The sequence below is a fragment of the Protopterus annectens genome, chromosome 2.part1 (genome assembly GCF_019279795.1).
Source record: "Protopterus annectens isolate FY-2018-M chromosome 2.part1, PAN1.0, whole genome shotgun sequence".
NCBI lineage: Eukaryota > Metazoa > Chordata > Ceratodontiformes > Protopteridae > Protopterus > Protopterus annectens.
The window spans coordinates 1,687,815,861-1,687,833,094 of NC_056729.1; the positions used below are offsets into that span (position 1 = coordinate 1,687,815,861).

The following is a 17,234-nucleotide window of genomic DNA, read 5'->3' on the forward strand; positions in this document are numbered from 1 at the left end:
GGATAGCATTCTCCTATATTTGTGAGTACTTGATCCAGTAAATTTGCACTGCATGTGGGCAAATGGACTAACTGGTTCAAGGTTTTTATGTTTACAAAGTTTAGGAACCTCTAGGGCTCCAAGTTTGGGGTCATGTAGGATGCCCATTTTAAAGAGAGGTAGTTAATAAGTATCACCAGTAGGTGTAAGTATGAGCTATAGGTTTCATGAGTCATAGAGGGTTAGGTATAGCTTGTAAGGATATATTTGTCTGCATCTATGGTAATCCAAAAATGGAGGCACTCAAGCATGTCATCCTATTTGACCAACCTTGAGGTATGTTTGCTTTTGATGCAGATTGAGACACCTCCAACTTTTTTTCCTTCTTATGCATTAGCTGGTCTAAATGTGCGGAAGGCATTGTATCACAGCACTGCCAAGGTGCACTGTATGGCTTTAAACCATGTCTCATTAACTGCACCAATGTCCATTCTCTGCACAGCCAAGGTGCAGTGTATGGCTTTAAACCATGTCCCAGCAACTGCACTGATGTCTGCATTCTCCAAGGTGAGGGAGTGGAGTTTCTTGTTTAGGCTCCTGGCATTGAAGTAATGCCTTTAGATTCCCATGTGCCCATTTTGCTAAGTTGGAAAGTTTGTTAGTTCAGCATTGCATATTAGTGAATACAATGTTTTAGTCAATATTTAAAAGCCTAGTGGGGACAGGTGCAGACCTTCCTTGGCAACACAGTCTTTTGGTCATATCCTCCCATCCTGACACATATTATATCCCCTTTGAATGACACCAGAAGCTAAGCCAATTATTAAAGTCAATCATCTTCTGTTCGTATAGTGGCATCATCCTTGGTGAAGGTAAGATAAAAGACAGGCTCATATCAGCCTGCAACACATAGTCCGAGAGCTCCATAATGTATATCTTCATATATTGCAGGGAGGTACACCTCAGGTCATTTGTAACCTTTAGGTAGAGTGCTTTTGGGTTTGCAGAGAATAATTGACGCAATTTGAGTGCCTGGGAGATCTTTGGCATTTAGAAAGATTGTTTTTAGTGCCACAGCATATGTTGATCTATTTGTTGGATGCATACTATATGGGTTGGGTGTAGTGTTTATGTGTTACTGACAGTCTGATTGTTATTTTGAGTGCTTCTATACAAGAATCTTGCCTCCAGTGACATTGTGTAATTATATCTCTCTCATACTGTATTTTTCTCTAAGGATTAGTTGGTTGTCGGTGAACAGGAGACAATTTTTATATTGTCTCAGGATGCCCATATTCACCAGACCAGTGACGGAAAAATTGGGAAAGTGCATATTAATGATATAAGGGTGTGGTACAAGAGGGGTTAATAGAGGGCTAGCTTGGGTGTTTTTAGGCTAAAAGCAAAAATTAGGCTTTGAAGGAGTAGCTTCATGAGGCTGTGCTCATCAGCACAAAAAGTAGTTTCTGCTTGCACAACTGTGTTACTATATATAGTTTTAGTAGTAGTTTTATAGGGAAGATTTAGTTTCCAAGTGCCTTCATCTCTATGAGGCACTGCTAAATGCCAATAGCCTTCTGGCCAACAAAACAAACTCATTTTAAACCTTCCTGGGTGTTTCCCAACTCAGACAGACTAGACTACCCCCTACTGTCACTAGATGAGTAATTCCAAGTCTTTTTAATGTCAAAACACAAAAGGTTAGCTAAAAGTGAAAGCTAACAAAAAACAATTCAACGGCTAGGTAAGACAACACTTTTATGGTGATTTTCAAGCAATTAATCTAGCAGTGAGGACACAAGAAAATGAATGCACTTTACAGTGATAAAATGCATAAAAAGGCAACAAATAAATCAAGAAAACAACATAAGTACACTTAAATAACTTACAGAAATGCATTTTAAGTAAAACTAATTATCTCAGCTTGAATGGCACTAGATGCAGCAAAAATACACAGAACAGGACAATAGTTTAGCTCTGTGGGATGAAACAAGAGCCACTCAAATGCATTGAACATATAGAAGCAATCAGTGGGGGTGGGACAGACACATGAACAGGGGAAAATAGCAATATAACAAAAAGGCAATGGAATACAACTTTAAGGAGGAAATGATCAGCAGAATATAAGACTCTAGCAGCAAAACTGGAATGTAAACAGCTGTCAAAGCATGAATCCTGAAGCAAAGATTATAACAGTGCCATTATTGTAATTCCTCTACAGTCTAATGCAACAGACTGGGCAAAAATTTACCAGTAACACTGTTTATGGAAAAATGCAGTAATAAGTGACTAAATGAGGCCAGGCTCTGACATTAGTTTACAATTCTCCCACAACTACAAATGAAACTACAAGACTAAGGCCCCAGCCTGAGTTCAAAACACTAACAGATAGCTTTTTGAAATAATTCTACTTATGGAGAGAAACATGCAGTACAATGTATAAATGATGCTTAGATCTTACAGTAATTAATAATCCATAAATTACAAAAGCAGCTAAAACACAAAGGCCCAGAACAAACTAAAAATGCAAGAAGATAACATTGGGTTCATAGGTAGGTACTAGGCTATTGGCCCTAAGGCCTTTATATAAGCCTAGCTAAATGGTACCCTGGCTTTTGCCACCCAAGAAAACTATTTTCCTGTGCCCGTCAAGTAGAGCCACAGAAGTGACCCCTGGGGTGAATTTCCCATCTCCCATCCAATCATCAAGATTTTTCTTGAAGAGTGCTAATGAGGAGCTTTGTTTGATATAGATAGGTAGTTTGTTCCAGAGTATGGGAAGTCTCTGGGACAGGAATCTATCCCTCCAGCATGTTCTGTTTATTGTGGTGACAAGGTTTAGGTCCCTAGAGCATGTAGCTTGGAGAGATTGGGATTTCTTTATGTGGAGCATGTCCAACAGCTCTGGGTCTGACATAGCTTTGTATGTTAGGCAGAGATAGTCTCTGAGTAGGCGATATGCGACAGAGTAAAGCTGGAGTTTTGAGACGGTCAGCGTAGGGCATCTGTTTGAGGCCGATAATCCTCTTTGTGAGGTATTTCTGTGGCCTTTCCAGTTGTTGTAGATGTCTTGTGAGGTACATACCAAAAGGGGCATTGTACTCTATAATGGGTCTAATGAGTGATGAGTAGAGCGGAACAATGACCTCTTTTTTCCTGGATGAGAAACCTTTTGTGATGAGGTGTGCCATGCAGAAGGATTTCCTGACTACTGTGGCGATGTGATTATCAAAGGTGAGACTACTGTTCACCTGTGTCCCAAGGTCTCTTCTCACACTTTTGGTGTTAAGTAGACTACTGCCTATGTGGTAGTTCATGGGTACAGAGTTTTTACCAAAAGAGATGACAATGCACTTTTTGGCATTAAACTTGAGGCCATGGCTTTGACACCAGGCATCTCTCTCAGTGAGGCCCTTTTGTAGGATGTCCACATTGTTAGGAGTTTTGATTATGGCTCCTAGTTTGCAGTCATCTGCAAACTTTGTTAGCCAAAGACCTGTGTTTGGTATCTACTTCTCTGAAGTACAATTTATTTATTTTACATTTGTTGACCGGGCTAGTCTACTGGATATATGTCCATTTTCAGTAGAGAAACAGAAAATTGACAAAGTTAAACTAAGCAATTCTACAGAATTAAAACTAGGCAATCCCAAATAAATTGAACTAAGCATTTCTATACAGAAAACATAAAATAAACAATTTTTTTTTCTTTTTTTTTACAAAATCACACTAGAAAGGTATGAGCAATTATTCGATAAAGGGAATAATAAATGTATCTTATTCTCATTATAGGAGTAGGAGTAGAGTTGAAAGCAGTGGATACAGGTATAGGAATAGAGTTAAGATTATAGAATGGAAGAAAAAAAATATCAGTGGGGGTTAGTACATGGACAAAGCCAGTGTGCTTTCAGATGTTTTTTAAGATGTACAAGCTAACAGGAGAGGACCCAGGACTGAACCCTGTGGTACTTCACTTGTCACTGGTCTGAAGTTGGATTTAGAGTCTGCTACTTTCACAGTGTGGGTTCTGTCAGTGAGCCAGTTGGCAACCCATCATGTGACACAGGGATTTATACCTATTTTAGTGAGTTTATCTATAATTCCAGCATAGGGGATGGTGTCGAAAACCTTGGCGAGATCTAGATAGGCTGTGTGAAGCACCTTACCCTCATCTACGGCTTTGGTGACCACTTCAAAGAAGTCTATCAGGTTTAGGAGACATGATCTGCCTTTTACAAACCTGAACTGGGTAGAGTCCAGAGTTTGGAGATTACCAATGTCATTGTTTATAAATTCCATGATGATTCGTTCCATAGCCTTGCAGACCAGCCTCATCAGGCTAATGGGGCGGTAGTTCCCAGGGTCCGTGGTGGGTCCCCCTTTGTGGAGTGGGATAACCATTGCTGTGCACCATTCAGGGGGCACAAAGCCTGAGGTGAGGCTATGACTGAACATGGTACTAAGGTGGGGTGCCAGTTTGTTCTGTAGTTCATGCAGAATGCAGCCTGGGATGTTGTCAGGTCCCACGGATGCTGTGTTCATGGCTTTGGAGAGTGTTTTTTTAGCTGTGCAGATGTGATTACAGGAACATTGCATTCTTCCAGTATAGGGATGGGCCCTTTAGGGGATGAGAGAGGGGTAAAGTTAGTACTGAACCTATCTGCCAGGATGTTGGCAACATCAGTTGGTTCTGTATATTTAGTGCCATTGTGCTGTAACTCAGAGCAGATCTGAGTGTTTCCATTGCGATTCTTGACAAGCTATAGAATGCTTTGTGGTTGTCTTTAGAATCAGTGGCGATTTTGTTTTTGTAACTAGCTTTGGAGGATTTTATAAGGGATCTCAGCTTCTTACTGAGGCTGACCACTGAGTTCCTCCAATCATGGAATTTTACTCTTTTTTGCAACAGTTTCTTTCTTCTGTTGTAGAGTTTCTTTCTAGCAGGGGATCACCAGATTGGCTTCCTTTTTTTGGAGGATAGCATATTGGTTCTGTTAGGGATTGCACAATCCATGCACTCGTGTAAGTGCTTATAAAGTGCAATTGTATAGGATTCAGCAGTTGTACCTCTATTGTCCGTCAGCATGGGTGTCATGAAGTTTGCCACTTCTGTTTTAAGAAGTGTGAAGTTGGCTTTAGAGAAATAATTTTTTACGGTGGTTTCCCTAATTGGGGGGGGGGGTTGGGATGTGAATGTGTAGGGTGATTTGCTTGTGGTCGGATCTGACCAACGAGGAATTGACCTCTGGTGTGGAACACCGGTTGCCCATGTTGGTAATGACCAGGTCTAGGATACTGCTGCCTCTGACGGGGGTGTGGATAAGTTGATCCAAGGCATTGGAATTTATGAATTCCAGAAAACGTTGCGCACAAGAGTTGGTACATGGGTAGTTTTCCCAGTTAATGGTGGGTTAGTTGAAATCACCCATTATTAGGGTGTTAAGTTGTACCCTAATATTTTCCAGTGTATCAATAAATGAGGAGTGGGAATCCTGGAGCATGGTGGGGGATCTGTAGCAAGCTACAATTTGGATTGCGGTCTTGCCCAGAGTTAGTTGCACTTGGATAATCTCGGATGCATTATGCTGAGCAACTAGCCTGACGGTGTGGATATCCTTAATGAATATGGACATGCCTCTGCCTTTAGTGCTTCAGTCTAGGTTAGGTGGCCGAAAGGTGTGGTATGAATTATAGCCTGGTAATGCAGGGGTACTCTCTGGAACCTTAACCAGGTATCTTGTCACTGCACAGACGTCAATGTTCTCCATTTTAAGGAGTGCCTCAAGTGAGTGCATTTTGAGGTTTAAACTTCTAGCATTAAGTAGCATTACCCTCAGATTTTGCTTGTTATGGTGGTGAATTTGTCATTTGAATCTTGCCTAAAAAAGGCACTATAGGGGTGGCAAGAGCCTTAGCCGTATCCATAATCCTAAGGGCAACAGGTGCAGGCCATCTCTGGCAAAGCATCGTGGTTTGTCGATCATGTCATCCCAGGCAGATAGATACTGGATCCTCTTAAATGACACCAGAAGCTTAGCCAATGGTTGAAGTCAATCATTTTGTCCTTGTACTGTGGTATCATTCTGGGTGATGGCAGGATGCTACTCAGGGCTAGGGTCATACCTGCCTGGGCTACAAGATTGGCAGCTCCTCCATGTCTCTTTTCATGTAGTCCAGGGAGGTACATCTCAGGTCATTCACACCAACATGGACAATGACAGAGTCATATTTGTACTTGTTGTGGAGTGACCTGAGTGCATGCATTATGTGGCGGATCCTGGCACTTGACAGGCAGCTGACAGTAACTTTCTCCTTGTTTAGCCTGGTGAGTGGAACATGAGTGTGCCTGACTATAGAGTCACCTATGACCAGAGTGTTGGGTACGTTGTTATACCTTATGGGCTGTTGTTGAGTGGCACACTGAGTTTGTGGGCTATGTGTCATTTGGGTTGTGTTGGGGGGAGGTGGAGGTTGCTTCCATTTCTGCTTTGGAGGTCCCTGTTGCTTGGGTAGATTTTTTTGAGAGCCTCCATGAATGTAGGTGTGTGTTTTGTGTTTGTGTGTGTGTTTTGATGGTGTAAGTTTTGAGGGACTATGTGATGAGTGTGTTCCGGTGCAAGTGTTTACCTTCTCCTCTTGACTGTCTAGTCCAGTCTTGGGTGAAGAGAGCTTTGCTTCCAGTTTGGCTATATAAGTGCATCTCTCACAGGTTGTAGTGTTAGGTGGTAAGAGGAGAGGGTTGTCTGTGTACATGAGGCAATTGCTGCATTGCCCCCAAGATGCCCAGATTCATCAGGTAGACAGGAGAAAACACCGGGAGCTGACCCTTAGACATGCATGGATAGGTGCTTATTTATTAAGTACTAAAAACTGTTTTCCTCTAGACAAGTGAGGAAAGTTGAGTGCTGTAGTAATTTGTAGCTTATTTAGTGCTTACAATGAGTTCTGAACAAGTGCTGAGCTCAAAGAAACAGATTTAAGTGCTGAAACTAGAAAACTGGCTAGTTCTAAGAAACAAAATTAAGCTAGAAGGCTTCCCTCCAACACAGAAAGGCTTGGGGGCTCAGAAGCTTACAAACAGTCCTGGATACAGCAAATCTGTATGTGGACTAGGTGACTTACAGAAAAGGCAGGAAACAAGCTTAGAAAATAGTATTGGCCAAAAAACAGAAAAATTCAGAAAAGTACAAAAAAAAAAGAAACAGTATCACTACACAGGTCAGTAAGTGTAACTTAAAATATTTAAACAGAATTGTAATGAAAGCTCTTTTCTTCCCTTTGTGATGAAAAGCTTGTTCACAGTTCAGCATTTCCATGCTTCTCAGAGTCCTGACTAAAAGACCTTGGATGGACATGGTTCTGTGCTGTTTACAGAAGATTCTCTAGATGGGTATCCTAGCAAATAAAGCCAATATTGGACCTCTGTAACTTCAAAACCTGTAACAAATCACAGTTCTCATAGTCCTTATGACTGAGCTTCACATCACTGACCCCAGGTTAGTTAGAATTTCAGAAACATTAGCTTTTACAGTGGGAGCAGGGAAAAAACATTAGTGTACAACCAATGGGAAGCACCAGGGAGAGTATTTAATGTATCAGAAGAGGCTGCAGCAGACACAAGAACAGGGAAAAACAAACACAAAGGCTAACTCCTGATTCATGGTGGCTGTATAGACACCCCCAAAGGGTTCTGAGGAAAAAGCCAAATGGTCTGAGGAACCAACTTTGGCCACATTAGAGTCACCTACCCGCAGCTCCGGCAAATTACTAGCCTGCTGTGGAGGCAATGGTTGCTTTATTAACTTTTTCTTTTTGCGGCTGGAAGAAGGTCCGTCCAAAGGACGGGTAATTTCTTACATGATCAAGCTGAAAGTGGTGTTGCTTCCTGGGGAAAGCTTTGTGGCAATACTCGATAAACAGGAAAGTTACAAAAAATCACCTTTTCTCCTCAAAGAAACAGTGCAAAGCGCTTGTAACACTTCCCCTTCCCCCAAAAGTAAAACAAAGTTTCTCCACAAAATAATAGATTTCAGTGGTGAGATTGTGTTAACAGCTTTTCACGACAAAATTAAAAAGTGTGCACCAGTTTAAAAGTATATAAAAGTAACATGACATTCAATAAAATATCTTCTGTAGCGTTTATTGTTTTTCAAAAAAACTTAGTTTTAACAACAAAACAGTAATGTGGAAGTTTTTTCACCCAAATAGAACTTCTGTCCATCAGTGGAACAGAGTCATACAAACGTCAACCCTCATACTCCCATAGAGAGACTCTTCTTGATGGCAGTAAAGCACTGAAGGGCTTGGCATCTAAACCAGTGTTTTTAGTTAGGCCAGCTCGAGCTATCAGTTTGGGGAGATGAAAGGTGCCCTGAAGCACTGGAAACTGTCCGGTTGTTATATTTTTTGCAGAATATAACCCATATAGCTTAGACTATTGCAATAGTGATCAATATGAAGAACATGTGCGGTTACTGTTTCAGATTTTTTAATATAGCATTTCAAAATTAAATGAAGGATATGTTTGAGTTTTGGGTTGTTTTAGTTGGGCTGTGTGTTATGTTTTCATAGGATCATAGGAGGTTACTAGGCTATTGGCCTTGAGGCCTTTATAAGCCTAGCCAAGAGTTTACACCATATTTAGACAAATCAGCACCCGATGCCCCTGTCCAGCAGGGACACGGATGGAATGCCAGGGGTATATTTTTTGTTTCCCATCCAGTTGTCCAGGTTGTGCTTAAAAAGGGGTAAAGAGGTACTCTGCTTGATGTGGAGAGGGAGTCTATTCCATAGATGGGGGAGTCTCTGAGACACAAATCTGTCCCGCCAACAAGTCTTGTTGATGTCACAGACCAGGTTAAGGTCAAGCGTGTGGGTTACTCGAGTGGAGCTTGACTTGCTGATATGCAGGAATCACATCAAAGTGGGGTCTGTGATCTCCTTGTATGCCACACAGAGGTCACCTCTGAGGAGTCTGTATAAAACTGAGTAGAGGGATAGGGCTTTCAGTCAGTGTATAGTAGATGTTGGAGGCACTGGATTCTCCTGGCGAGGAACCTCTGTTTGTTAGGGTTTTTTTGTTTTGGCAGTGTGTAATCCTTTACATTAGTTTTTGCCTTCTTCACAGCTCTTTGTCTTTCTTTTTCACCATCTTGACACACACACACACACACACACACACACACACACACACACACACACACACACACACACACACACACACACACACACACACACAATTATACCTGGCCCAACAGTGATGGTATGAAGTGTATCTTGATTGGCATGTAGTTCCTGCAGTGTATTACCTCACTTTCCTCCCCATTTAAATGATATTTTTTGTCATAAGGTTTGTTCTGCTGTTCACACTTAAAAGCTGTACATGTTAGTGAGGTGTTACTAATGCAATCTACACATGCTAGGCCAGCCCCTGCATGAGCAGAATAATACATCAACATTAGATCATGCTAATTCAGTTACACACAGAATACTTTAATAAATCCAACCTCAAGTCAGCTGCACTATAATCCCATCATGTCATTTTACCCTAATGTAATAGTACCAGTGATCTAAAAGCTAGCATTCTGTATTAACATTTTTTTTTCTGTTTTGTTTTCCTTCTGTAGGATAAAGAGTTTATCACTTACTTCACTTAATACCTCCCATGCTGAGCTTATCAACTCAATTTGGTCTTTTGGTGGGACAGATGACGTTGTTGTCTACCTTCGAGAACTCCTTGATTACTTCCCAGGTGCATGCATACTGAGCAGCTCTGGAAATCCCATCTCATGGACTCTTACAAACCAATTCCGTGCAATATGTATGGGGTACACCTTGCCACAGTATCGCAAGATGGGATATACCACACACACAGTTCTTGCTGTAAGCAAGGCTTTATGTTCCTCAAGTTGCCCACCATATGGATTTGTTGATCCTGCTAATCATATTATGCAGAAAATAATGGAGAAATTAGGCTTTAGAAAGCACAGTGATGAGATTGTGTTTGCTGAGTTCAGGCCATGTGGGGGCGCCGTTTCTCTCAGTGAAGGATTTACTGGAGCAGCTGTCTAATACCAGAGAGGGGCTACATCCTGGTATACTAACTGTACACAGATAAATACTTATTTCTGGTAAACTGCCAAGAAGATTTTATTTGTGTTTTAATTGTCCCCATGTTAGCATTGTGGAATAACTGTAGCATCATATATATCCCTAATTTTACTTCAATTTAAGATACAAGTGTAGAAATACTCTTTGGCTGTGGTGTTAAACATCTGAATTTTTTTTTTTTGCAATGGCTTCATGTATGCATATTTGTTATTTTAGGGAATAGCAGTTTGTTATAATTCATTTCAAACAATTGTCATTTACATTATATTTTAAGTTATACCTTTTCCAATTACATTTAAATACATGCCTGGTGCAAGCTACCAGCATCTTTTAAAATTGTAATTGTTCTTTGAAAAGTGTATCAATTATATTGTATTTAAGGTAAACAAGGAAAACATTTCAAGGTTCCCTTCAGACAGCTACAAAAAGAAACTGTTTTGTGAGGAACTGTGGGTCAGGATTCAATACACTCCATGTAGGAATAGTGTTATTCCTACAGAGAGTGAATGGTGCCCATTTCCACATCTTCCTCTCGGCAGCGCTCCTGACATATTAATGAAGGCGCACTACTGAGACGGAGCCGTGTACACAGATACTGAATCAGTACAGGGGGCATGTTGCAGTAGTGCTCCCAGATCTGCATCACGCCCCCTGCACTGACAAAGTGCTGTACGACACTTTACAAATGAAAACAGTGTCCATGGAATGGCAAGTGAAATTAATGCAGGGGGTGTGTGACAGGTACTGTCACACACCCCCTGCATTGTGAAAATGCCGTACAGCACTTTACATTAGAAAACAGTGTCTGCGGACACTGAAATTATGAATGGCAACTGAATGTAATGCAGGGGGTGTGTGACAGGTACTGTCACACACACCCTGCATTGTGAAAATGCCGTACAGCACTTTGCAGTAAAGAACGTGTCCTCAGACACTTCATACCTCTCAACCTCTTAGAGCAAGGAATGTACAGAAAGCCAATAGTGGGACAAAAAACCCAAAAAAATAGGGACAGTTTTTAAATATTTCCCTTACAAACTTAGAAAGTTAATAGAATGACAGGTGTTGCATTAGCATGGATTTTATGAAGAGTATAAGGTGTGAAACTCAAACGTCTGTTAATATTTTCTAACTGCAGTCTTTAATGATTTGACACTGACTTGCCAGGGAAACACAATCCCATGACAAATGGACCAAGAATATGAGGCACAAATCTGGACATCATGTGAAAATCTATACAGTTGAGAGGATTAGGAATGTGAGGTCATGTCATGTAGGGGGTGTGTATCTGTAACACACCCCCTGCATTGTAAAAGTGCTTTACAGCACGAAAGCAAAAAGGAAGGTGTCTCAAGACACTTATTTATTAATGTGAATGTTAAATGTTTAATTTTAAATTAATGTTTATTTTTTATCTTCTTTTTCATTAAAGTTTAAGCATAGTTGAGCGGGTTTGCATGGAGCGGCACCTTGCTTTGCAATGGCTAAACTTATCAAAAAACTGTATAGAAATGTATAGCTGAAATTTGCACAGCTGAGTGGTTAGAGTCATGACTATACATGTAGTAGGTGCAGGGTTTGAATACCAAGACAAGCCATTTAGCATTTACATGGGAAAGCAGTTCTAGGTAAAGGCTAGGACTGTGATAGTGAGGGTCGGAACTTTGAGTGTTGGCAGTATGATTGGTATAGGGAGAGAGCTAGCTGATATGATGGACCGGAGGAATGTTGGTACATTGTGTGTGCAAGAGACCAGATGGAAGGGGAGCAAGGCTAGGTGTATCGGAGGCGGTTTCAAATTGTTTTATCATGGTGTGGATGAGAGGAGAAATGGCGTAGGGGTTATCCTCAAGGAACAGTATGCTAAGAGTTTTTTGGAGGTGAAAAGAGTGTCGGATAGAGTGATGTTTATGGAGCTGGAAATTGATGGTGTAATGATGACTGTTAGTGCATATGCTCCACAAGTTGGGTGTGCGATGGATGAGAAAGAAACATTTTGGAGTGAGTTGGATGAAGTAGTGATGACTGTACCCAAGGGTGAGAGACTGCTGATTGGAGCAGATTTCAATGGGCATGTTGGTTTAGGGAACAGAGGGGATGAGGAAGTGATGGGTAAGTATGGTGTTAAGCAAAGGAATGCAGAAGGTTAGATGGTAGAGGATTTTGTGAAAAGGATGGACATGGCTGTGATGAATACGTATTTTAACAAGAGGGAGGAGCATAGGGTGACATGCAAGAGTGGAGGAAGATGCATACAGGTGGATTATGTCTTATGTAGAAGGGCCAGTCTGAAGGAGATTGGAGACTGTAAAGTGGTGGCAGGGGAAAGTGTAGTTAGGCAGCATAGGATGGTGGTTTGTAGGATGACACTGGTGATCAAGAGGAGGATGAGTGTGAGGACAGCACCAAGGATCAAATGGTGGAAATTGAAAAAGGGTAATTTTGAGGTGATGTTCAGGGAAGAGTTAAGACAGGCACTGGGTGGCAGTGAAGAGTTACCAAATAGCTAGGTAACTACAGCAGAGCTAGTAAGAGACATGGCTAAAAAGGTGCTTGGTGTGACATCTGGAAAGAGGAAGGAGGACAAGGAGACCTGGTGGTGGAATTAAGAAGTACAGGAGAGTATACAGAGAAAGAGGTTAGCGAAGAAGAAGAAGTGGGATTTTCAAAGAGATGAAGAAAGTAGACAAGAGTATAAGGAGATGAGGTGCATGGCAAAGAGAGAGATGGTGAAGGCTAAGGATAAGGCATATGAAGAGTTGTATAAAAGGTTGGACACTAATGAGGGAGAAAAGGACCTGTACCAATTGGCTAGACAGAGGGACCGAGCTAGTAAAGATGTGCAGCAGGTAAGGGTGATAAAGGATAATGAGGGAAACTAACTCACAAGCAAGGAGTGTGTTGAGCAGATGGAAAGAGTACTTTGAGGGGTTGATGAATGAAGAGAATGAGAGGGAGAGAAGGTTGGATGATGTGCGGATAGTGAATCATGAAGTGCAGTGGATTAGCAAGGAGGAAGTAAGGATAGCTATGAAGAAGATGAAGAACAGAAAGGCTGTTGGTCCAGATGACATACCTGTGGAAGCATGGAGGTGTTTAGGTGAAATGGCAGTGGAGTTTTTAACTAGATTGTTTAATGAAATCTTGGAAAGTGAGAGGATGCCTGAGGAATGGAGAAAAAGTGTTTTGGTACTGATTTTTAAGAATAAGGGTGATATGCAGAGCTGTAGTAACTACAGAGGAATTAAACTGATCAGTCACAGCATGAAGTTATGGGAAAGAGTAGTGGAAGCTAGGTTAAGAAGGGAGGTGATGATTAGTGATCAGCAGTATGGTTTCATGCCAGGAAAGTGCACTACAGATGTGATATTTGCTCTGAGAGTGTTGATGGAGAAGTACAGAGAAGGTCAGAAGGAGTTGCATTGTGTCTTTGTGGATTTAGAGAAAGCATATGACAGGGTGCCTAGAGAGGAGTTGTGGTATTGTATGAGGAAGTCTGGAGTGTCAGAGAAGTATGTAAGAGTGGTACAGGATATGTACGAGGGTAGTGTGACAGCAGTGAGGTCTGCGATGGGAGTGACAGATGGTTTTAGGTGGAGGTGGGATTACATCAAGGATCAGCTCTGAGTCCTTTCTTATTTGCAGTGGTGATGGACAGGTTGACAGACGAGATCAGACAGGAGTCCCCGTGGACTATGATTTTTGCAGATGACATTGTGATCTGTAGTGAGAGTAGGGAACAGGTGGAGGAGACCCTGGAGAGGTGGAGATATGCTCTAGAGAGAAGCGAAATGAAGGTCAGCAGGACTAAGACAGAATATATGTGTGTGAATGAGAGGGAGGATAGAGGAATGGTGAGGATGCAGTGAGTAGAGGTGGCGAAGATGGATGAGTTTAAGTACTTGGGATCAACAGTTGAAAGTAATGGTGAGTGTGGAAGAGAGGTGAAGAAGAGAGTACAGGCAGGATAGAGTGGGTGGAGAAGAGTGTCAGGAGTGATTTGTGACAGATGAGTACCAGTAAGAGTGAAAGGGAAGGTCTACAAGAGGGTAGTGAGACCAGTTATGTTATATGGGTTGGAGACAGTGGCACTGACAAAAAGGCAAGAGTCAGAGTTTGACATGGCAGAGTTGAAGATGTTAAGATTTGCACTGGGTGTGAAGAGGACAGACAGGATTAGGAATAAGTATATTAGAGGCTCAGCCCAGGTTGGAAGGTTTGGAGACAAAGCCAGAGAGGCAAGATTACGTTGGTTTGGACATGTGCTGAGGAGGGATGCAGAGTATATTGGGGAAAAGATGCTAAGGATGAAGCTGCCAGGCAACAGGAAAAGAGGGAGGCCCAAGATAAGGTTTATGGATGTCCAGTCCCTCCATCAGTATAAGTGGATATGCACAGCACCCGCACCCCTCCCCTCATCATTAGAGAGCAGATCCATAATGCCTAATCAAAGGCAACAAATGTAAGTCTCCATGGGAGCTGATAGCATCCCTGTCTTCATTCTACATGAACTCAGGCATATGCTTCCAGCTCCATTACACATTGTACGTAAGCAAATCCTGAGGACCACTGACATCCCATCTACAAGGAAGACGGCCACTGTAATGGCTCTACATAAAGGCGAATGATGAATGGTGGATTATGCAATTTACTGGCCCTCATTGGGGGGAATATGACACATCAGGACCAGGAGTGCAATGCAAGCTCATACTGTGCTGATAGATGACATGGGTATGATGTGGTCATAAGTGATGGCTAATGCTAGACAATGTTGATGTGCAGGTTATGGAAATAATGTTGACCAATGTAGGCGGTCCTGTGATGTGTTTCCCTGTTTATGTCTTCCAGGTGAAATGCAGCGTGCAAGGTAGCCAGCATGCACTGCAGCTAAAACTGTGGCCATCATCAAGATGATAATCAACCACCATGGGGTGATGTTTGGCCATGGCCAACAGAATCTGCGGGAGCGGACCACTCTGTGGGATGTGCTTGCCCAGAGTAAACAACTTAGGCCACCATGGATGCACATATGATCAGATCAGGCATTGGGTGACTGTCCTGATACACCATGCCTAGCAAAGGGCTGGTGCTGTGGCCAAGGACTGTTCCACCACAGGTGGGAATCCTGCTATGCAGGCCCCAGTTACATCAATGGAGGAGCTCATTGCCAACCTTAGGGCAGCCACCACATGAGAGCAAAGCCAACACACAAGTTGTGGAGGTAGGTGACATCCCAGACAAGAGGCGAGCAGTGTCCAGGTAAGGCCCCAGTGCACATCAATTGAATACTGTAGCAGTCATACTGGCTTCTGTAGAGTTTCTAGATTCATATGTCAGGTCAAACTGCATTTGTGGGTGGGGTTTTGTAATGCACATCTTTGATGAAGGACAGAAAATTGTGTAGTATCAGAGCTTGTACTGTACATGTGCAGAAAAGTAGCATTCATCTTGAACCAATGCCACATGAGAGTCTTCTGACAATACCTCTCCCCCACAATTACATAGGTACCTCTGGTCTGGATGTGAGACAGTAGCCTGAAGCCAGTGAGTATGGTATTGTCCTGTTGTGGCTCATGAATACCCCAGGCATGTTAAGGTCATGCATTTTACCATGCATACAACTGTTACTCTTAGCCATAATGCGATATGTGGATGTTCACTGGTGGTAGGGTTAACTGCATTGTCTATTTGCAGGAGATGTAATATATCCGTAGCATACCTCACAACCTGTCAGTGCAAGAAATCTGGACAAAGACTGACAAAATGGGGGGACAAAGGGAAAAAACTAGGGACATATTTGAAAAGTACTCTTATACAGTGCATATAAAAAGTGTACACACCCCTGTTAAAATGCAAGGTATTTCTGACATACAGAAATAAGGCACAGTAAAACATTTCACAACTCTTCTCACCTTTACTGTGACCTATAACCTGTACAATTCAGTTGATAAACAAGTCTGTTAGGGGAACAAGTATGAAAAATAAAACATGTACGATAAGCTGGATGCATAAGCATGCACAGCCTGAAGCTAATACTCTGTTGAAGCAGCTTTTGATTTACAGGATTACGTCTCCTTGGGTACACACCTGCTGCCAATTACAGAGACTCTGATTAACAACAAATTACGGTCAGCTGTCCTACTAGGCTTTAAGACATTTACTCAGTTGCCTGCTACAGCAACAGCCATGGTTCACAGACAGATTACAAAGCTTCAAAGGGATTGTGGAAAGGTATCAGCCCAGAGAAGGGTACAAAAACATTTCCACAGCATTGCTTATATCTTGGAACATGGTGAAGACAGCCATCAAAAGGTGGAAAAAATATGGGACAACAGTGACATTGTGAAGTAGACACCCCTCCAAATTTAATGAGAAAGACAAGACCAAAACTGGTCAGAGAGGCTGCCAAGAGACCTACAGCAGCACTAAAGGAGTTGCAGGAATCTCTGGCATGTACTGGTTGTGTTCTACATGTGACAACAATCTCCCGTATTCTCCTATGTCTTGCCTATGGGGTAGGGTTGGAAGAAGGAAGCATTTTCTCACACTGAACATCCAGACCTGGCTAAATTCTGAAAAACAATCCATCAAGTCTCCCAAAAGAATGTGGGAAAATGTGTTATGGTGTAAGGAGACCAAGGCTGAACTTTTTGGCCACAATTCTGAAAGGTTTGTTTGGCACAATAACACAGTGTATATGTACACATTTACCAGGTCTGTGTAACAGTTATTGCATGTGCCACAGAGCTTATAGGGTTGAGGGGCATATACAGATAAGTCTATGGTGGTTGACGTCAGCAGCCCTTGTAAAGTGGACAATGGTAAGTGTAGTGGGTGGAACAAACCTCAGATTGGTAAAACTCACACTCCCAGAGGATATTGTGTTGACCAAACACAGAGAATACTGTTCCGACTCACATGCACACACACACACACACACACACACACACACACACACACACACACACACACACACACACAATCACAGTTGCCAGTGTTGGGTTTGGAGCACCTATCCATCTAGTTAGTAGTACCACAGTGTTATGCGGTTATCGCAGGTGGCATGGAACTAATAGTGTGATGACTGTTCCAAGGTACCTATAAAGTGAATAACATCAATTGCCATTGTGAGATATGGCAGTGGG

The 17,234-nt window shown here is 42.1% G+C and overlaps 1 protein-coding gene across 5 annotated transcripts in view; it reads left to right on the forward strand.

Annotated features, from left to right (window-relative positions):
* LOC122794589 (glycine N-acyltransferase-like protein 3) overlaps positions 1–17,234 on the forward strand; it is a 517,466-nt gene that overhangs the window by 465,885 nt on the left and 34,347 nt on the right. The window contains exon 6 of one of the 5 annotated variants that reach the window (XM_044063119.1): positions 9,606–10,073. In XM_044063119.1, the coding sequence (XP_043919054.1) occupies positions 9,606–10,050 (445 nt within the window). In that variant the 3' untranslated portion in view covers positions 10,051–10,073. Of the gene's footprint in view, positions 1–9,605; positions 10,122–17,234 lie in introns of those variants that run through there. The other 4 variants (XM_044063118.1, XM_044063120.1, XM_044063121.1 and 1 more) reach the window with 4 other exon arrangements.